Below are 22224 nucleotides of genomic sequence, written 5' to 3' on the forward strand. Positions count from 1 at the left end.
AGACGACAAGTCAGTGTGATTTACAGATGTTGGACGTCAGAACACGTAGAGGTTCACGTGCACACTGGTCGGCGTTACGAAAACGGCAACGGGGGCAAAATGAAACGAAGGCGTGAGAATCACGTGGACACTCTCAGCTTCGCCGATTCCACGGACCACCGTGTGCATGAATTCTGCATAGGAGGCCTGCTGAGTTGGTTGCATTACCGTCGCGATGCAACGCGAGAGGTGGACGATCCGCGACGAGTCTCCCAGCGTCTGAGATCACTCGGAAAACGAACGGGGAAAGGCTGGCGGTCTTTAACCCATTTATTCAGGGTCGCCTTGTTGGCGGAATCGGTAGGTGTACTCTCCATAAAACTGATGGGAACAGGAACTGAGGGAGATCCGTAAGACGGATATCGATAATGACTTTTACGCTACGGAGAGATGAATAGATTGTACAGTGAAGAAAAGTATGCTCCTCAAAGAGCGATTGTAATTCCCAAGAACGTAGTAGTTGCAATTATCAGTTTTATGAAAAGTTCATTAAACGAATACAAAAGACTAACAGCGTTTTACTTGTGCGAGAAGTGTCACTGGAATTCACCCGAAGGTGACATTGCGATGACATTGGAGTGTGCAAATGAGAAATGTATTCAGACGTTGATAAAGGTAATAAAACTGCAGAGGTGACTAAAAAACCACCGAGACGATTGAGGATGATCTATGGTCGCTTGATGATATTGTCCGTTGTTCAATTACGTCCCAGTTGCGCCGATGCACGTAACTTTTCATGATTTCAACGGTTGAGAAACGTATCGATTTATTGCATGCGTATATCTGATAATGTAATACTTTAAGAGGACGATAATAGATTAGTGCAGGTGAAGTGGCGGACTTTTTAATGACGGATCTGTCGTGAAGACACTGTTGTCTACTCAACGTACCGATGTACTAGATGGGAAGTCGTGTTTTAAAACTTTTGCGTGGTTATTCGATCTAGAAAACATTCTTCTTTTCATTCATAGCGAACCCGATAATCTTCTTATCACAATGATTCACAAAAGTGCACACAAAGACGGAGTCTCAACTAATAAATCAATCTTGGTATTATGTAATAAAAACGATGCATTTATCGAATACAATAAAACATGGTGATAGCAACGTGTGTTAATAAAAAATACCAAGAGCCGTCATGTAAGACTGATACAACGCAAAAGCAAGAACAGTAACGAGACAGAAAATGATTAAATATTATTATGCATATAATAATAGTATTAATAATTGGATAAAGTAAATAAAGAAAAGCAAAATAAATTCAGCATGCAAATTCTCCGCGCAATACTTTGCTCAAGCATTGGCCCTCCTCGTACTCCTCGTTAACCGGATAAACCCAGATTCTCACTGTCGATTCAATGGATCGATCGCTATCTACCATCGAAATATTCTTCGATTGCTTCTGCATGACCAGTGGTTAAAGAGTCCGCTAAAAATTGATAGCCCCCATTAATCCGTTTCTCCGATCAAAATCATACGATTCGTTAACAATTGGGAATGACTGGTGGATGCTTTTGTTATCAGAAGATTGCGGACATCGTCAACACAGATGAAAATATTTGTGCGAACAAGCAATTACAATATGTTCATTACTATAGGAATTTATACATTGCGAGTTTTATACAACTATCATACTATGTCCTTTGATTGAAACATGCCCTAGGGGTCATAGAAAAGTATCTAATTTTTACCTACGTACAATCTAGAAATGCTATATGTAATTAATTCTGCATTATTTGCAAAAAGTATCTTGTATTTTCATCTGATTATTTTTGTTCCAATTGCGTAAAACCTGTAATCTAGCTAATCAAGTCTTGTTTCATCGATCTGTCTTATTTTTCTCTTTCTTTTGAAGCACGTAATCAAAATGTTTCTAGAGTGTTCGTAATACAGAATCGTTTCCTGGGATCAATTACTCATTGAACCCGGCTTTGTTGACTCTAGTCTTCATATCAGATCTCGTCGCGAAAGCTACGCGCAAATTTCTTCTTTTTATTTCGTATATGTATGTAAATGCGAGCTTGGACAATGTGAAACGACCGAGAAACGATTTTTATTTGCAGGACATATGATGGCATCATTTAACATTTAGTCACAAATACTGCTATGCAGTGCTAACATAGGGGACAGAAAGAAATAATTGTATAGAAATCGCAGTAATTGGAGTTTCATTATTCCAATGATTGATCAATAAACGCTGCCAGTGTTTAATTAAAATACTAAAGAATTATATATTGTTTTCCTGTGATTTAAATTTTCGCGTCTAGAACGGAAAGCTACCCAGTCGATAACTTGCGTACGTCGCTATTTAGGTTATAGCAGCGCCGCAACTTCAGCGCTTCCATCTGTGCGTGTATATTAAAGTTGATGGCAAAGAGGAATCCTCTTCTCCACTGAAAAGTAAACATGGCAACTTGGAGTAAGATTTTGTTTTCCGCTGGACAAAAATTGTTCAAACCCCAAGGATTATTGGTGAAAACAGTGCCAAAGAACGGTAACTTTGAATCATAAAAACAAGATAGCTACGACATTCTATATCACTTTACAGAAAAAATGCTGTCGCCAAAAGCGATGCTATTTTGTTATGCAACTTACTCTGTGCGATCAATTTAAAGCAATCATTTGTTTCGTATTGTTGCCTCGTAATTATTTAGTCTCCAGTTCCGAGGACACTTTTACTTCACTCTTTCATAGTACCTGAAACTAGTAATGACAAAATATTAAAATGACGGGCTCATTGAAGCAAAGTGCCGTTAATGGATCATCATAACCAATAAATGTACAGTAGTTTCATAAAAAATACGATGAACTTTGTCACATCGGTTGTTCGTTTAGGATCAAAATTTATATTTCTGTAACAGTTGAACATTTCGAATAATAGAATGATAGAGAAAGAATTACTATCTATAGAGAAAATATGATTATGACATCGATTTCTAATGTGCCATTTCGTTGTGTTAGATACAATTATTTAATAAGTGTTTACGGCACTTTCAAAGCCCAGTGATTTTTCATTTCAGTGATGCTGATTAAAAGCGCAAACGTACAATTAATATATAGATATTTGTATAATTACGAAACATCCTGTAAAATGTATGGCCAAGAGTGATTTGTTGAAGATGGAATCATTGCATTAATTTATTTTTTTGCAGCTAGTGTAAGATGTATGTCGCACAATTCGATGATCATAAGAGCCACAGATTGGCAATACCACAAGGTGAAGGATTGGTTCCACTTTTACTTTTTCGTTGGATTGATACCAATTTTATGTGTCGTCACCTATGCTAATGTTTTTATTGGGCCAGCTACATTGTCACCAATTCCAGAAGGCTATGTTCCAAAGAACTGGGAATATTACAGGGTAAGGAAGGAGAATATTTAAATAATGCAAATTAAATAAGAATTGAAATAATTACTTCATAAGCTATTACTTTTTTATAGTCGCCTATTTCGAGATTCTTTGCCAGATACTTGTGCATAAACAATCAAGAATCATATGAGAGAGTCATGCTGCACAAAGTTAGGAGTATGGAAATCAGGGAAATGAGAGTTCTTCATGACAAAATGAAGGATTATATTTACGAATACCAAGATTACAATGCTGTCAGTTTCAAGAGAGACATAACTGCTGCAGATGTGTTAGCATATAGGAAATACCGCGATGAAAAGAGTCGCTTTTAGGAACCACACACTGTTTGTATTTTAGCATATCTTCTACAATTGTCTTATTCCTCTTGAATAAAAATTGGTGTGTCATAAATAATGCGACATATCGATTGTAGCAGTGGAAACAAGCGACTTTAGTTAAATAAAAAGAAGTACAAAAACAATTGTTCAAGTTTAAAGTCGAATGATATGGTTATTATTTATCAAAAGACACGTAATTCATTATGGCAGAAGTTCTTGAATTCTAGAAATTACTTTTGCTGTGAGAACTATGTGGAAATAATTGGGAAAATTTTACTTCTTACAAAGATTTAAAATTATACATTGAATTCTTTTTTAGATTCTTTTGAGTTTAATCATTTGTTTGTGAAACATGAATTTTTTGAATTGTACATATGTGTCGCCTCTTTTGGAGAAATAACGAAGCTTCTTTCGATGTCTCGTGTAACGCTATTGATATAGCGACAATACCAACAGTTGAATTGGGCGAACAGTTCGGACGTTTTTCCCACTGGACCAATTGGTGCTGTACGGACATCCAAAAGAGCTTCAACGTTTCTCCGATAGATTCGCCACATGTGCAGAATTGTGGTACTTTTGAATACATAAACTAATTGATTGAAATACTTCCTCTCAAAACTTGTTATTCTATTGAATGTTTGCTGTCTTTAAATTTAAATTTATTTTGGTATGAAATTTTCAAATTAATAAATTGAGTAGTCCCATTTCGTACATTCGTGTTCACTCTGAGAGGATTTATTATAAGTTGAATAATCGTTGGTAGATAACAATATTAATCACATTGCTTTACAGCAAACAATTATCTAATTAGATTCACAGTCAGAATTTATACATATATGTACAAAAAACATGCTGATAAAAAGTACGGAATCCGCGGAAGGTATTACGCTAGTTCAACTGATTGCATGCATGCGGTATTAATCTTGGTAGATGTGACGTCTAAAAATCAGAACACTTTAATATTACATCGTATAAGGTATATTATTTATTATATCTTATTTACATTCAACATCGTCTTGACAACACCATAGGAAAAATGTTTTTAGACACATTCCAAAATTTTGTCGACATTAACTCTCTTATTGCATCTGTTGCGCTTTGTCGCATTGTCTTTTCTTTATATCCTTTTTTTTTTTGTTCGTTTTCGCACATACTTTTCTTACAATGAATCGAGGACACACGGTGGCGATTTCGCTGAACCAATCTGCTTGTGAAAACTCAGTTCGACGAGTATACATAAATTATGATGCGTGTACGTGTGATAGTTATGAATGCGAGCTATTTATAATATATACGGGACGGTACCTGTGTGCTTTGTCTTCTCGCGAATTCTCGATATAACAGTTTCGTTTACTTTTACATTTTTCGTTTCTCTTGTTTTTACTTTTTTTTAAAAACTTCTTTCGTATGCTTTTTCGTTTTTTTCGAAGCAGGTACATTGATAAAGTTCGCTGTAAAAAGACCGGTTGGTGGCAGTAGAAACGGAAACAAAAAGAAAAAACAAAATCGGAGGGGAAAATGAAACGATGCGCCACGTAGGTCGCTCACAGAGAAGAAAAAAAAGAAAAGTGATAATCGCTTAACTAATCGATAAAGAACATAGCTGCTCGGAGACTCGACGATCGTGTTTCTATGATGCTGTGTGCTGCTCCGGAATCTGTTTCCAGGTTTCACGATTTTTCTTTTTTTTGTTCATTACGACGGAACCGAGCTTCTCGAAAAACCTCCGCGGTAAGGAAATAACTGCATGTTCACTCTTTCTCTCGCGCTCTTTCTTTCTCTCTCTCTCTCTCTCGTTCGCTCTCTCTCTCTCACTTTATTTTCTTTCTTTCTTTCTTTCTCTCGTCCCCGTTCGCACGATTCTAGCAAAGGTAAATAGATAAACCTACGACAATTCGAACGTTCGCTTTAATTTAGTCAGATCTCTAAACAATAAATAAGGCTTTCTTTGCTTTTTAATAAATAGTAGTACAGAAAAAGTGTTAATCGAGTAAAAAGTTATTAAGTAAAACAAAAAAAGAGAGGGGGCTGAAGTTGGGCTCGTGGTGGTTGGTGTGGTTTCTCGGGTTGTTTCGTTTCAGTAAAATAGGGGGAATACTTCGGTTTTAAATTTTCTCTCTTTCGTTTCGTTGCGTTACCTCGAGGGAAAGAGCAACAGATTATTAGACGAGAATACTGCAAACTCTAACAGTAATAACGGCAAATAATGAAACAAGAAGAAATGGGGGCAGATAAGCGAACCAATGGGACAGACAACGGTGGCAGGGGTCAACGTTGACGAGGGGGCCAACGAAAGATTCGTCCGCGCAACGACCGAGAAGAATTTTGATTTACGTTAATGGATACATTTCTATTTTTCTATAGCTTTTCCTTTTCTAATCTCGGAATATCCCCGTCTCTGGAATATTGAAAGAGGGCTCTCCTCGCGTCTCGTTGTCGGAAAGGGGCTGGGAGAGGGAGAGGAAGAGAGAAAGATACAACGTAAATACACCGAGACGAAGTACGATCAAAAGCTTTGAAAGTGTAGGGCAGTCGGCAATAGAACAAGTCGGAGCTCGAAGGAGACGAAGAATAAGATAACGATGATGATGATAATGATGATGATGATGAAGAGGATGAGGCAGAAGAAGAAGGAGGAAGATGAGGAGGAGATGATGGGAAACAGAGGTGATTAGCATAGATCGGGATGGGAAAAGGAGGGCGGGGGTGGATTCAGCCCGTTCTCGGGCCGACTCGAGACTCGAAAGACTTAAAAAGTGAAAATCGAAAAGGTCTCTCTCTCTAATAAGATATCCTTTACGCTCTAACTAATTATCATCTGCTCGTTTCGTGCCTACGATCGTGTGTAATATCGATAGAGATCTATGAAATCTAAATATTAAATCCGCTGAAACTATCGACATTCTCAAAACTTCAGGTCGCACTCGCAGGTTTCGTCGCTAGACACAAATAGTTACAGCTTGAAAGAGTTCTTTAAAACCTTTTCCGTTGGTTTGGCGGCGTTTGCTGGCGGCGGGCTTCCCCCCGGCCGAGCGAAACGAAAGCTACACACACACACACACATACCTTTCTCCCCTTTTGCTTTTATTCGTTTTCGTTTGATTCGGCCGTCGACGGGTTCGTTTCGCTTTCGGACGCGGTTCTCTATTCGTTCTCGGCTGGGACACACCTCTGCCATAGTGTCGCGCGTCGCGTAACTCGCGATGCTCGTGGCGTCCACCCTCGCACACTGTACACCTCCTCACCCTCTCGTTAACTTTTTCCCCATTTTCATTTTAATACGAACATTTAGGAAGATAGCGCTATCGATAATTAATATCTTTCTGAAATTTGTTAACATTCTCTATATAAAAATCTGCATTTGCGTGTATTCGCTTATTGCTTCTTAAATCGTCGCCGTCTCTTTTTCTTTCTCTCTTTCGTTTCTGATCCGGCAGCTGTCCGGGTTTTCTCGTTACCTCCCTTTCAACTGAGGGGGCTCGCGGTCGCCTCGAGGACCTGCGACCCTCCAGGACCTTCCATCGCATTATCCGAACGCGAACGGAACGACCTCGAGTACGAATCATTCTAATCTTCGAGGGATCTCTCGACGCGCCGATCCATCGATCCGAGGAAGACCCGGCAGGAATCGGTGTTGCCCCTTGATATCCGTCCCGTACGACGCGCGCGGGCCGAAACGGCGCGAGCTTCCTCGGGGATCGATCGACGCCTCGGACCCCGCCAACTATATTTCTATATCGTAATTCGTTAAATTAAGAATAAAAATTGCCCGTGGCCCTGCGGACTCGCTCGGAAGGGTCTTCGATCGCTCTACCGCTCGAGCTCCCGACAAAGCGTCGTTCGTCATTCGACACGGGTGTCTCCGGAGGCCTAATTAGGACCGGGGAGCGCAGTCTTTAAAATCAGCGACTTCAACGAGCTACAGACCATCCGCCCGCGACGAAACGAGCCTCGAAACGAAAGAAAAATCTAGTAATCGCCGGAACCGGTCCCGTCCCTCGGCTCCTCGTTGCCCGAGCCCTCCGATTCGTTCCCTTTCCCGATACGCCTTGATATGTTCACGTTGCCGAGGGACGCGTTCGACGACTGATTTCCTCGGTACCATTGTTTCAATCTCCCGATCCTAGCCGCAATCGTTGCACACTTTCGAATTTACTTTCCCTCTTCCCTCGGCTCGCTTCATTGGCACATGTGTTTCGTTTCTCTCTCGCTCGCTAGCTCGCTTCCTCGAACAGGTACACACGCGCGACTCGCGTACAATTAAGTTAACACGGTAACGCAAAAGGCGATCGCGCGTTCGGCTCAGTTTTCGCCTCGTTTCGTCGATTGTCGCGCACCGATTCGCCGCTATCGCTGTATAAAGGATGAAAGATTCGTTGCACGGGACGCCGAACGCTGCGTTTAGGCTCGCCCCCGCCCTCCGATTCTCCGACGTTAGTGCCGTTTCTCGCGAGACGGCTGCGACAAGCTTCGGAACCGCGTTCTTCCGCTTCACAAGATTCATCTATTCTTCGTAAATTGTCGTATAAATAAATAGTACGATTGGCAGCGACGCGCGTTCACCGAAGACCGCGGGCCGTTCACCGTTCGTCGCGATGAATCTCAGTGAACAGCGCGCGCGTTATTCGTCACGCTTCGACAAAACATACAAATCAACGGTTCGAATCGAAAGCCCGAGCTTTCAACGGAGAATCGCGCCCGTTCTGCCAGCTTGCCGCAACGATTCGCAGGGTTGGGTGAACCGGAGGATCCAGGATCGGCGCGTGGACAGAGTATTAGGCCGTCGGTTCGCGGGATGGTCTGCAAAGGTTGGATCGTTGGTTCGTGGCTCGATTTGCCGTTCGACGCGAACCAGAAGACCGCGAGGGACGTGGTTCGGTTTTGCTTATCCTAGCGGTAGCAAGATGGGCAAAGTCACAGACCCCGGTGATTCTGAATTGACTCTGAATTTGAGAGAACAAATCGTGTGGCAGTGAGTCGTGCCGAAACGTAGGCAGTGTGGAACTTGAACGATGCATGACCTAACGTCGATTGAAAAGATACGGGGGTTTTATAAAGAGCTGCGTTATCGAAGCGGAGTCTGTTCCTCTTGTCAGATTCGGCCATCTCGCCAGCGCCGGGTTCGCGATGGCACGGAAACGGTAAAGAACGTATAAAACAGAAAGGTTCATCGTCGAGGATAAAGAATGGTTCTAAACGCGACTCGTCTCTGCCGCGTTGAAGCGACTCGACGATGAACAGGCGATATCTCTGCGATCCGTCCTCGGCGGGTAGCTTCCGGTCGCGTCGAGCGGAGTATCGCGAGAGTGCGTGTAAACGTTTTACGGCAGTGATCAGACGGCGGCAATTCCGGTGTCCCTTCGCCGAAGGCGGCCGGTACTCCGGGACACCGTCGCTAGGAAGAGGAGGGAGAAAGTCGCCGTGGCCGACTCGAATTCGTTAGGCCTGCGCGCGTACATACATTATCTACGGATTGATCCCGTCACGGGGTGCGTCGCGATTTCCGACCGTGATCGGCGGCACGGGAGTCGGGCTCCTTGGCTCCGTATCGCGGACGAGTTTTGCAGGGGACTGACGGACAACGATTGCCCGTCCTCGGGGGAGAGACGCGGCGGTCTCTCTCACGGGCTCTCTGCGGGCCGGTGGAATGTGCTTGTGTTCGGGGTTTGTTCGGGGGGTTCTTCGGTTGCTCGTGGTACTCGCGGCGCTGGAACAACGCCTGTCGTCCTGACTAGGATGATGTCGCCGCTCGGACCGTCGTCCCTCGATGGAACCTCGAGAGGGGTCGCGCCGACGGGACGCCGACGTCGAAGCCGACGACGCCCGGCTCCGTCGATCCACGAGGACCGACGCGACGAGCGCGGCGGCTGCCGACAAGTGCGGTTCGCTTTCGAGCGTTTTCGAGCGTTATCGAGCGCGCGCGCGCACGCGGTTACACGAGAAAGCCCTGCGAGGTGGCGGACATCTGCGCCCGCAGCGCGCTCACGCTGTTCATGATCTTCTTCTGGTGTCCCACCAGCGTCACGCCGAGCGCCGTCAGCTCCTGCACGGTCACGCGGGCCGCCGCCTCCAAAGTCGTCACGCCGGACCTCTCGAAGCTGTCCGCGTACCGGGACATCTTGATGGAGGCCAGCCACTCGCTGACCGAGGTCAGCTGCGTCAAGTCCACCGCGTCCGGCGCCAGTGGATTGGTGCTCCTGTCGAGAATACAGCGTTAGACACTCCGGCTACGTCGAACGGTCAAACAGATTCTCGGGGGTAGGGGGGGTTCGGGGGTTGGTTGGAGGGCACTGTGGAGGACTCTACGCGAATCAAAGACCTGGAAACTCGTACCGGGGGTCTACAGTCCTGTGGTCGGGTATCTAAGGACAGGTGGCGAAACAACGCAGGCTGAGCTCCTCTCAGTCACAAATAACTTCCGTTTTCCTATCAGACATTTCACTTCGTTCTTCTTTCTACTCATTTCTCTGCCCATTTTTTACTCCCATTTATTTACAACCCTTATCTATTTTCAGCAAAAGCAAACACTCGTTCGATGGACTCGTGGATAGCTTCGAACAAAAGATTCCACGTGGCTGCATCGGAAGTCATTTACAACTCGATCTAATAATTACGAAGAGGACCGGAGAGGTGCCTTCGTTCTTTCGCGCTTCATCACCCAAGTAAAGTAGACGGGCAAGTTGGCTCTTGGAGGACCCAACTCCAGTATTCCCTCTGGTCGGTAGTAGCACGGGGCTGAATACAGAGCTGGATATCCGAGATAATATGTACAAAGGGGTTACCCATTAGTTGGCGGAACACACAAGTGTCGATTGATCTGCCCGTGGAAAGGCGGACGACGACCCTCGGAGACAAACGATCATCGTCCTCGTCGTCGTGGATCGCGTCGCCGTTCCCCGAGCAGAAATCGAATTCTGGATAAACTAGGTTACTGGTTAGGGGGTGGGCGAAGAAGCGTGAGTCGAGTTTCGAGAGTCTGCTACTGACTTCTAGAAGTTTTTACTCGGTACTGGCTCGTCGTCGTTCGCTCGATCGACTTTTACGGGTACACTGTATAGAAGATGGATCTTTTAGTCTAAGAGAGAAGATAGAGAAGGGGGGTTGGGGGGGTTCAGGGGGTTCGGGGTTTCTGGGGAGCTCGTTAATGTCTTTATGTACACTTGGGTCGTGACTCGGCAAGTTTCAGCGACCGCGCCCGGGTTCGCTCGGGCCGATCGGCGGCGTGCGTCGGCCGACGTAACCTCGTGGACTGCGAGAAACACACGGGGTGAACACGTCGGCCGATGCGATCGGTGCCAAGAAGGCCGTCCGGGCTGGGTCGCCGGAACGTCGAGTCCCGCGAGTTCTCCTGGATCGTTGCAACCGGCAACCCCGGCGACGGCTGCTGGTGTACGAGATATAAATCGATGGCGATGAGAGTGAGAGACTCGCTGATGGCGGCAACGAGATTGTACTAAAATGACGGTGTGATATCCACGGTCCACGGTTATACACAGAGTACTCGGATTTTTATATATATATATATACTTGTTAGCTGGGCGTACGGTAAACGTATAGATACGTGAATATGGATAATGGTGCGTACGAAGCAAGCAGTGCGATACGAACTAAGAGGGTACAAGCAGAGCAAATGCTGTCTACGTGGCAGCAATACTCGTGGGTGAAATCCAGCGCGGCGCGGGGACCGAGCAGCCACAGTTTTGCCGATCGGGCAACAATTTCGCTGGCCATCTGCCTTATCTGGTCGCGCGCGAAATCCGCGCGGCTCGAGCGGATCGAAACAATGGACGGCTGATCGAATGGCTGGCTGGCTGGCTGGCTGGTCGGACCCTGTCCGCGCGTCGTACTTTGTTTACTTGTTTGGTCGACTGAAAGCTGTTCTTGATTTTTTACCTTTTCCTCAAATGCACGTTGGAGGATGTCGACGAGGCGGGTGGGGGTGGGGGTGGAGCACCCCTTTCCCTGATTCTGACAATTGTTAGCATTTGTTAGTGCGATGGAGGTCACACACTGAGGTGTGTGTGCTTGCGTGTGCCTGTGTGTCTGTCTACTACGTGTGTGTAGTGTGAACCGCGCGCCGTGTTTGCTCTTTCTGTCTCTCTGCGGCTATGCGTGTAGATGTGTATGCGTGTGTGTGTGTGTGTATGCTCGTGTCTCTCTCTCCGTGTAAAATGCCTAGAGTCTTGGGATCGCGTGTCCTCACGGCTCGCGCGTTTGATTCCCGCGTTCCCTCCGCGGATTTCTCTCGAGCGCGCGTGCTTGTGCGAAGCTCCTTCGTCGTCGCGATTGTCCACGTCTGTTATCTGAGGTAATTAACGCGCGTCTAAACCTCGGCTCGATTCGATACGCTACAATACGATACGACGCGATGTGATTCGGCTCGATTCGATTCCCGCGACCGAACGCGCCATCTAAGCTGATTGTCCGTTTCGATTCGACTGAGATCGTTCTCTTTCCTTTGTTTCTCTCTCTCTCTCTCTCTCTCTCTCTCTCTCTCTCTTTCTTTCTCTGTTTCGTCGCTCGGTTTCGTCCCGAGCGTCTCGTGTGGATCGGAACAGAAAATCGTCGGTGAGCCTCGTTGCTCTCGAACAAGAGCGCCGCAATAACTAGAGGCTCCCCCGCCCTCCCCTCGCGCTAAACCTCTTCGGATCGATCATTTTTCCTGCAATGGTGTTGCGCAACGGTATACGTGTACCACTACTGTTTTTTTTTTTTTACGATCGACTTTCCGAAGTTTTCTTTTCCTAAAAGGTAAATGTACGCGCGACGCGCGCCGTGTGCTAGCCGCGTCGCGGTTGTATCATCGATTAGCTCGGCGTGGAAACACGGCCTGGGCTCTCTCTGTCTTCTCCTGTAGAACCGGCGTGGTGTGCCTCTCTGCACGATTTTTTTTATCCCGACGTTTCGTTTGGTTCAAGTAAAAAAATACTATTCTAAGCTAGTCTCGTAACGGTCGCTCGCACGATTAAATGCTAATAAGTCTTTGCAGTTTTGTTTGTTTGTTTGTTTGCTTTCTTCATTCTTTTTTATTTTTGCCGTAAAGTCGATGACGTCAATAAATATTATATGTATACATATTTACGTATGTGTCTTAGAAGATGTGTCTGTGGGCTTAGATGTGTCTGCTGCGCGTGTACGTAACATGTCGGTGAACGTGTACGCGTGTACGTGTCTCTGCATGTGTACATACATATATAGCCTTTCTTCTCTCTTTGTTCTCTTCGTTTGTATGTATATATATATATAGATTCATGTATTTACGTATACGCGTGCGAGATGTATACTTACATCTATATATATATTTAAATTACGTATATTATCAAGAATTAGAAAAACATCTGAAAGACTATGACTGCATTCTCGCGTACAACACGTCCCGCGGATAAAATCCTCTCTCTTTCGCCCCCCCTAAAGCTCCCGGGAGGCTTGCGTCCTCGCTCCTCCACCCCTATATTGCTATTCGTTGGTTCGATTCGTCCTCTATAAATTCTCGTTAACACTACGAAAAGGAAGAAAAAGAAAAGAAACCGGAGAGAGAGGGTACATATACATATATATATATATACGCGTGACGCATTTATATATATACTCTCTGAAAATTTTCCATATAAATCCCTCTAACTAGAACCATAAATACTCTCTACGCGACGTCCACACGTGGCAGCTAAGAAACCGATAAAATCTACCCGCGCGCCTCGGCGCTCTCGCCCCCGAACATCGCGATAGAAAAGCTCTGTCTGAGATCCGACGTGTTCGTTACAATAACAGGGCCTTCCTCCTCCTCCCCCCTCGTGTACCGTCGCGAATTCTAATTAATCGAATCGATAGAATATAACCGGCTGAATCGAGAACAAACGTTAAATTCCACCTACGACGGCTAATCCGCTACAATTGTTAACGCGCGCGCGCGCGCGCTTCTCTAAACACGTCGAAACGGCATCGTCCTAAACAACTTTTACCCTAATGCGCGCGATACTCGCACCTAAACGCTCGCGATACGCGCGTCCTACTTGCTACAATGACACGTGACACTTCCGGTCTCCCCGGATCGAAAATCTCGCGAGCATCTTCCGCTGCGCGACGACGACGGAAAAAAGCGGAACCTGTTGATCTGACTCGCGGCGGAGAGAAGTTCGATCTCTCGGCTCGTGGGAAAACGTTCGCGCGTTTTCCGCCCGAAGCTCCTCGTTGCCGAGGCGAAGTTTCGTAGCTCCGTGGCCTCGGTTCCCTAGGTCGTTCCGCGAGTTCACCTAGATCGACGTCGTCGCGCGGCTTTCGTCCTGGAATAAAAGACTGCCGCCGCGTGGAAAGTCGAGCGACGAAGACACTTTGTACTCGACGGTTGCCGGTGTGTGGCTCGAGGGGCCGCCTCTTTCCCAACCGTGTCGCGTTTTCACTTCGACGCCGCTGCTTTCGGATTCGAGGGGAGTACGGCGAGATCGTCTCGTTCCTCCCCCTTTACGCTCGCAAAGTTCTCGCGGGATCCTCGGCGAGACGATCGGGATCCTATATCCTACGGTTTCTCTCTGTCGCGATCTTCCGTGTCCCGAAGCGTATCATCCTTGTCGGTTATTTCTACAACTACCTTGCGATACGTAAATGCATGTACTGGTACCCCGAGTTCGAATCGGAGCGAATAGAAATCATGAAATGGTACTTCGACGCTCCGTTGTCATAGATGCAGCGTCTCTAATTTTTATGCGCGTTGCGATTTCAGCGATGCTGCCTAGCGAAATAGCAGAACCAGCATCGGGACACACAGAGTTCGTTGTCGGACGCTTCTCGAGAGCGGTCGCATAAAGACCGAGTTGTCGGCTCGAGGAGCGTGCGAGCCGCGGAGATGATCGAGGTAGCGGCGTCGAGACGGAGCGCGCGGCTTCGAGAGGATCGGCCCTCGGTCGTTCGACTGTTCCAGGCGCGAGGCTGTCAGCTAGGTCTCTAAAGCTCCCGGCTATCGAACAGGTCTAAGGCTCTCGCGGCTGGGTCTAGGCTCGCGAGAAACGATCGTTGGAAGTCGAGAGCGACCGCGTGTCCCCGGGCTAACCGAAATGCGTGAACGGGACCCAATTGGGGTAGGTAAGCGGTGGCTGCTGTGGCAATGCGTGTGTCGTTGCGTGTGTGTGATAGTGTAAGCTACGGCCGGCTCCTGGTGGCATTACTGGAACGGCAATCGTCGACTGGGCTTGATGGGCCTGATGGCCGACTACGTCTACGAACTGGCCGGTGGCCGCGGCTGGCATCACAGCGGCCGCTGCCGCGACCTGTGCGGCAGCCGCGTGGCTTGTGACATAGTATGGATTGTGTGCAGGTGGCCTCACGCTGTTGTTGTTGTAGTAGGTTGTTGGTGGAGAGTTGTAGATTGGTGGTAGATGGTAGTTGTCGCAGTTGCGTTCGGTTGCACAGTTCGTAGTCGGGTACCAAAGACACCACAAAACCAAAACCACAAAGAATTAGCCCAGAAAAAAAGGGACGTCGTCGTGGTGGGAGAAACTGAAATATCTTTCACGGAGAGAGATCTTTTTGTTTCGTTGGGGGGGAAAAGGAACGGGTCTCGACAGGTCGGACAGAGGCAAGAGGAGGGAACCGGGGGTACATCTGGCTGTGTCGCCGATGTTCTCGGCGGACCGATTCGCGTCGGCTCGAGCGATTTCGTCGAAAGAGCCGTGGAATCGATCCCCGGGAACCGGACGACTGGCGGAGAGGAACGCGCGAACGTGGCCCGTTCCGTTCGACCGAAAACGCTTTCACCGTGTGCTTCGGGTTCGGCTTTCGGCGACGATACAGTCCACGGGGCCGCGTGTGAAATCCAAACGATAATCGATTGGTCCCGACCGATCGTTTCGTCCCGAGCCGAAACGGTCCCGTTACGAGATCGTTTTTCTCGGGTCCGAGAGGAAACGTCCGCCTCTCTTCTCTTCTCGTCTCCTCACGTCTTGTCTCGTCTCTTCTCGGCTCTTCGCGTTCGGCTCTCTCGTCTCGTCTCTTTTTTCGAGCGGTCTCGGAACGGTGGCCACTCGCGACACAGACGTCTCTCTCTCGTATTCCTTATTAACGATCGGTCGACGATAAAGCGGAGCAAGACGTCCGACTCTCTCTCTCGAGTATCGTTTGATCTCGCCTTTGTTCGCCCTTTTTTTCGCGTGGTTCGCGGTGGAAATAAGTGGCGGCGCGGATGGGCCGAGTTGGAAAGGGATCGGAGGAAGGAGGAGGAGGAGGAGGAGGAGGAGGGTGGGCGAGTCGGAAAAGGACCGGGCGACGCGACGGAGGGCGTCGGAAGGGTAAAGGGGATCGAGGATTACAGAAACGATAAGCGCTAAAGCGATAAAAGCTCTCTGAAAAGCCACCGCAGTGCGATGCGCACTTCTTTTTTTTCTCGTCCGTTCTCTTGAAACGCGAACGGCAAAATTATCCCGCGAGAATGATTCGAGACTTTCGTCCATAAATTAATTTTTCCATCCAAAGCAAAAAAGTAGCGCGGACAACGGAGACGCGCGGAAGTGGTTTGTTTTGGATCACCGTCGGATCGTTTACTCTTTTTAATTCGTCTGTTCTTTGTTTTTTTTCCTCTGTTCTTTCTATTCTTTTCTCTGTTCTTTTGCTTTCATTGTTCGTCTGTTTCGCGTAGAGCAAGCGCGCGCGTTCCAAAGGAAGTTTAGAGGAAGCCGTTCCCGAGAAGCGCAGAGTCGTGCGCGCACGCAAAAGCCACTTTGTTAGCGTCGCAGGAACGTAGCTCGCGCGCGAGAGCGGTTTCTGCCGCGGCACTCGGGCGCCGTCCGCCCGTGAGAGAGATTCGTCGGAAAGAAAAATATGTGCTTGCAACCAAGAATAATCAGAAACAGAAACGCGTCCGTCGCGCGTTCCCTTTGGGGCGGGAACGCGCGGCGCGAGAGTATCTTCGCCGGGGGTTCGGATATACGAATTTCGATGCAAAAAGAGAACGGGAAGCGGAGGAAGCGGAGGCGCGCTCTGCCAAAAAATCAATTTTGACGACTTTATTCGTGCTACGGGAAAAAATAACCGTACCAACTGAGAGAACTGTTGTTCGGAAAGAAAGCGGAAGATTCAGATGAGATAAAAATTAAACAATTAAAACAAAAAAAAAACAAATGAAACACAGAGAAAAAGTACACAGAGCAGCTGAACCAATCGAAAGTAAACGGCAACTTGTTTACGAAAAAAATTAAAAAAAAAAAAAAAAAAAAAAAGAAAAGAGTTGAAAAATTGGTGCGTACGAAAAGAATCACAGTCCAGTATTTCGATTCACAGATTATGCCCGCTTCCAGTAATGCCAATCAGGTCGAGGGTGCGTTTCCACGACGCCTCGAGCGCGTCGCGTGCAGACGAAAAATCTGTCTCTGTCGGGTTGGTGGGCGCGCGCACACACACAGATTAATCGTAAAACGACATTATCCCTGGACGGTCATTAACAGGCGTACATACACGTCGTTTTAATGGCGTGACATCCTATTATACGAATGAGCAACAACATATCAAAGCCCAGGTCTAAACAGCGTACGTGGAGAGCGCAGAGAGCGGTGTGAGCTTCGCAAGTATTCAGCGATAGAAACGGAAAAAACCTTTGGCTGTCGAGAGAAATTAATTTATGGACACGAAGTGTGAATACGCGTGGCATGCGGCATGATATCGTGTTAAGAGAGATGATGGACGAACGATTCGATGGGGGATGGCCGCGGCAGAGGAGATATATATCTCTCTCTCTCTCTCTCTCTCTGCCGATGTTCGAGCCGCGATAATTTCGTTGCTCGCGCCTCCGCTCCGCTCTGCTCCGCTTCGGGGCGACGGCAAAACAAAACAAGATACGCTGCGGAATCGATCCGCGTTGCTCGCGGCACGAAGCAAAGCAGAGCGCAGAGCAGAGAGCGGAGCAGAGCGAAGCGGAGCGCGGTGCTCGGGGCACCATCGAATCGTTCGCGCGATGAACAGGCAAAACGACTTATTCTTCTCGATTACGTTAGTCCGGGCAAAAACGGTTCTCCCACGAAGGAGAGCTTCGCACGCGAGTTAGTATTATTATACGTGGCCGCGAGATTGCGAAGTAACGAGCAACGCGCGCGAATAGCTTGTCAGCGGCGCGGAAAAAAGAGGACGCGACGCGCGTGCCCGCGGACAAGTTTGTCACAGCGATCGGAATGACAAGAGAACGTTTACCTGTTCTGGGCGATTTTCCTGAGCGTCTCCGGGCTCCGGATCAGCTTGTCCAATGTCTGGGTCAGGTTGGCGAATGTCGGGCGATGGGTACGTTCCTTCTGCCAGCAGTCGAGCATCAGCTGGTAGATCGCCTCCGGACAGTCCATCGGCGCTGGAAGCCTGTAGCCTTTCTCGATCGACTTGATCACGTCCTGATTCGACCAGTTCCAGTACGGCCTCTCGCCGTACGACATCACCTCCCAACAGACGATACCCATGCTCCACACGTCCGAAGCGCTCGTGAACTTCCGGAACGCTATCGCCTCCGGAGCTGTCCATCGCACCGGAATCTTTCCTCCCTTTTCCATCGAACACACAAGCTTTCATTATCATTCAATTTCAAGATTACAGCGGATATACATTATAACTATCGCAGATAAGTGCCGTGTCTCCGCTAGCTCGAAGCTTACGACGATTAAACTGCGAGTTTTATGCATTTATGACAAACACGAGTAGATATCATTTAATTAACCTCTCAGGCACCCAGAAGCAAGTTCATTCTTCCATTAATCCTATTAATAGATTGACATCTTTAAATTCCTTTAATCTTTATTACATTTGAAACGATAACTAATTTTGCCATAAATGCATATTAAATGATTAGAGCTACTCCTATCCGGCTCCAAGAGCCACGATGAACCTACTCGACGGTCGAGTAGCTATCTAAACTAGACTAAGGTGCTCCTCGGCTCACCCTGGTCGTGTATGCTCCCTCCGTGGCGCTCTCGATCTCCCTGCTCAGTCCAAAGTCCGCGATCTTGCACACGAGGGCCGCGTTCACGAGAACGTTCCTCGCCGCGAGGTCCCGGTGCACGTAGTTCATCTCCGCCAGGTACTGCATGCCGCTGGCGATGCCGCGCAGCATGCCGACCAGCTGCAGCACCTGGAACTTGCCGTCGTTCGCGCGCAGGAAGGTGTCCAGGCTGCCGTTCTCCATGAACTCGGTGATGATCATCACCGGGTTGCTCTTGGTGACCACTCCCTGGAGGAATATCACGTTCGGGTGCTCGAACTGGCCCATGATCGAGGCCTCGGTGAGGAAGTCGTTGCGCGCCTTGTCCGCGGAGCCCGGCTTCAGGGTCTTGATGGCCACGTCGATCTCCGTCCGGCCGTCCGGCGGCAGCTTCAGCTTTCCTCGACACACGTCGCCGAATTCGCCGCCACCTGTCGATGAAGAGAAGTCGGTAGTAACGTGGTTGGAGAACGGTAGTCACATGGGTGGAGAACGGGGGATCGGTCGAGGCGAACGAGAACCGTGGGAGAGCGACGCACAGTGCGGCCACGCGGGACGGAATATAAAAATTAAATATATCTTATACAACGATATCGGATCCTTTGAAATTATTGTTATAGAAACTAATAGGATGTTAATTATTTTCTAGGCGAAGTTAATTTACTTTTATCTTTATCATATCGCAGATACAGTAGACAATATCTCGAGATTGATAAGGTTTCTGATTTGTTCCTTGTTATATTGAGAATCTGCCAAGTTTGCATGCTTTTGAGAGATTTGGTGTACTGTGCGACGGTCAGCGGGTCGTAGGTGGTAGAACAGTAAGGTACCTATGATGGCTTCTATCGTGATGTATCCAGCGTCGATCTCACGGGCGAACTCCCTTACGGCCTGGTTCGGGTCCTCGTAGGTGTGAGGATCGACGTAACTCCTCGCGCTCGCACCACCGGCGCCTCCAGCACCTGCGGCAGCGACCCCCACTGCAGGTGTGAACAGCGGCGTGGTCACTGCAACGTCACCAAAACAGAGTTCATTATATTAACACGAGGGCCGGTGTGTTAAATTTTGACGGAATATCGGAGCGTTACAGGGCAACACTCGCTCCGTGCCTGACAAAGAACCGTATCAATCCCGTGAAAACACTCACACACCCTTCCTCTTTCAACAAAAAAAAATATATATATATATATAAATATATATAAGTAAGGAGAACAATTGAACGAGACTCGTTTACGCTCCAGAGAGTGAACTAACAAATTTCAACAGATCATATTGCAAACAGGGAACGCTGGAGCGCAAGATCGACGATCTATATGCGTGTCTATTCTAGAGCCGTCTCTAAGTCTCGTCGTTGATCCCCGTGATCAATTTTTCTAAAAAAAAAATAAATAGACAAAAAAACAAGAACCCCGTCGACGGGCACCATCGATTCGTGTTTCCGTCGTCGAGTGTAGTACAGCGTGTTTCGAAACGTACAAACGAACGTAACGCAAAACGCAAACAACGAAAAGTGTTCGGCGACACGGCCGAGTTTACGTTTCTAGGCTGCGCTATGCGACGATCGTCGACAAAAAAAAAAAAAATATAAAAATCTGCGAGAAATGACTAACGAAAAAACAAGGTACAACTAAAAAATAAATAAATAAATAAAACAGGTACAACTAGAAAAATAAAACAGGTACAAATCAAAATGTAAACGGATACAACTCAAAATGTAAAAAAGATACAACTCCAAATGTAAAAAGATACAACTCAAAATATAAACGGACACAACTCTAAATATAAACAAATACAACTAAGAGACAAAACCAGGTACAACTAAACGAAAAAAGAAGAGAAATAGAGAAACAGGTACAGCTAAAATAAAAAAAAAACAGGTAAAAGGTAGAAAACTAAAAAATGGTGAATAAAAAAAAAACAAAAGATCTCGCGCATAACCAATTCTCATGCCAGAGCAGAAATTCTCGCATGCCTAATACGCCAAACGATCTCAATCAACGATGCATCGGATTGAATGACGTTAGTCGCGGCGCACCGAGTGCAGAGGATGCTCCGGTTCGAATCGAATTACTCGGTCGGGTCCGCCGTTAATTCACGTGTCCGCGGCATGGATCTGCGACCCAGCTGAACGCTCGCGTTACGCTCTCTCTCTCCGCGGGAGACCGATTAATTCGAGTTCCACCGGAACATCCAGCATTTCCCGCGTGTCAACGCTCGGAACGTTTCACGGAACGTCGATCGTCCGGTCCGAAAGATCGGTGTCCGGCTCTGGGAAAAAGTGTACGAGAGAAAGAGAGAGAGAGAGACAGAGAGAGAGAGAGCAGACACACGATGCAGAACGAACAGAGAACGAGAGAAGGAATCGAGGCATGCTATATCGTGCTTCTGTGTCTACTACGGTGCGAAACGGTCGAGAGAGACGACTTTGTTAACAGACAGAGATAATAGAGAGATAGAGATATAGACAGAAATAGAGAGAAACATAGAAGCATAGAGAAAAATAGAGAAATAGAGAAAAATAGAGAAAAGGAGACAACAGACAACAGCGAGAAAAGAAGAACAAGCGGAGGATTCTTCGGGCGGCAAAGTCGTGTGCGGGTTTGGTCGCGTGTTCGGGTACAGTTCTCGAGGTTCCTCCGGCGATTATTTTTTCGTGTGCTTTAGCTGGGACTTGTGAGTGAGGACTTACGCGAGGACTTGCTCTTGTTGTTGGTGTGGGTTGTCACAATCGGTGAACTGTCCATTTTGCAGTGCACTGTGAACAACACAACAACCAACACACTAATTGACAAAACAGCAAACAAAAAGAAGCGGATGGAAGTGTTTGTTCGATGATGTGATCGAGAGAATGAGTCGCGAAGCTATAAAGAAGAGAAACGCGACGGATGCGAGGAGACGTCGAAAAGATGCGCAACGTCGACGAGGAGGAGCCGCACACACAGAGAGACCGAGTCGGAAAGCTCGATGGAACTGCGAGCTAAAGATTCGATTTCGTTTGCCCGATGTTTGCGCAGCTTTCGTTCCCCGTCCGCCGCGATGGTTGTCGCCGGGTAGACGACGCGCGCTTATGCGTGTGTGCATATAAAATAAAAAAAAAAAAAAAAAACAGAGGCGATAGAACAACATACTTGAAGTGAAACGAGTGCAATGGCAAGTGACAAACACGCTAAGAACAGCGAGCATGCAGAACGGTAAAGACACAGAGTATATACGTAGTCGCAACGTAGGCAAGCACGCGAAACGCGAGCACGCACGGTGGCTCTCTTTCTCTTTGTCTCTCTCTCTCTCTCACTCTCTCTCTCTTACTCTTTCACTCTCTTCCTCTCGCAGCTCTGTATCACCGTTGATCTCTCTCTCCTCGTTTCTGTTCCCGAGGCGGGGTTGCATTCTGCATTCGCGAGACCAAAGGAAAACGCGCATTCCGTTCAACGATGGACGGATAGAAGCTGAAGAGAGGGAGAGAGAGTATGAGTGAGAGAGAGAGAGAGAGAGCAGGAAGCGAAAAAGAGTGCCGCCGCCGTGCGTGCCCGTGCTTTCAGCAAATCCGGAACGCGGGC

At 47.4% G+C, this 22224-nt stretch overlaps 2 protein-coding genes and 1 long non-coding RNA gene across 6 annotated transcripts in view; 2 read left to right on the forward strand and 1 right to left on the reverse strand.

The window, feature by feature from the left end:
- The first annotated feature begins 2383 nt into the window (after nt 1–2383).
- Nd-sgdh (NADH dehydrogenase (ubiquinone) SGDH subunit) lies at nt 2384–4393 on the forward strand. Its single transcript, XM_078179630.1, has 3 exons — nt 2384–2533; nt 3192–3400; nt 3481–4393. Exons 1-3 carry the CDS (start codon nt 2446–2448, stop codon nt 3718–3720), a joined length of 537 nt encoding a protein of 178 aa, XP_078035756.1. The 5' UTR covers nt 2384–2445; the 3' UTR covers nt 3721–4393.
- A 1915-nt stretch (nt 4394–6308) lies between these two features.
- On the forward strand, nt 6309–10677 carry LOC144469406 (uncharacterized). The gene is made up of 2 exons (XR_013493967.1): nt 6309–6393; nt 10242–10677. It is a non-coding gene; the product is annotated as an uncharacterized LOC144469406 (long non-coding RNA).
- Nucleotides 6376–22224, reverse strand: part of Eph (Eph receptor tyrosine kinase) — a 76823-nt gene continuing 60974 nt past the window's right edge. For all 4 annotated transcript variants that reach the window (XM_078179628.1, XM_078179626.1, XM_078179627.1 and 1 more), the window contains 4 exons: nt 19498–19674; nt 18629–19098; nt 17896–18233; nt 6376–9923 (listed from right to left, as the gene is read on the reverse strand). In XM_078179628.1, coding sequence (XP_078035754.1) covers nt 9659–9923; nt 17896–18233; nt 18629–19098; nt 19498–19674 — 1250 coding nt within the window. In that variant the 3' untranslated portion in view covers nt 6376–9658. The remainder of the gene's footprint in view (nt 9924–17895; nt 18234–18628; nt 19099–19497; nt 19675–22224) is intronic.

The sequence above is a fragment of the Augochlora pura genome, chromosome 4 (genome assembly GCF_028453695.1).
Source record: "Augochlora pura isolate Apur16 chromosome 4, APUR_v2.2.1, whole genome shotgun sequence".
NCBI lineage: Eukaryota > Metazoa > Arthropoda > Insecta > Hymenoptera > Halictidae > Augochlora > Augochlora pura.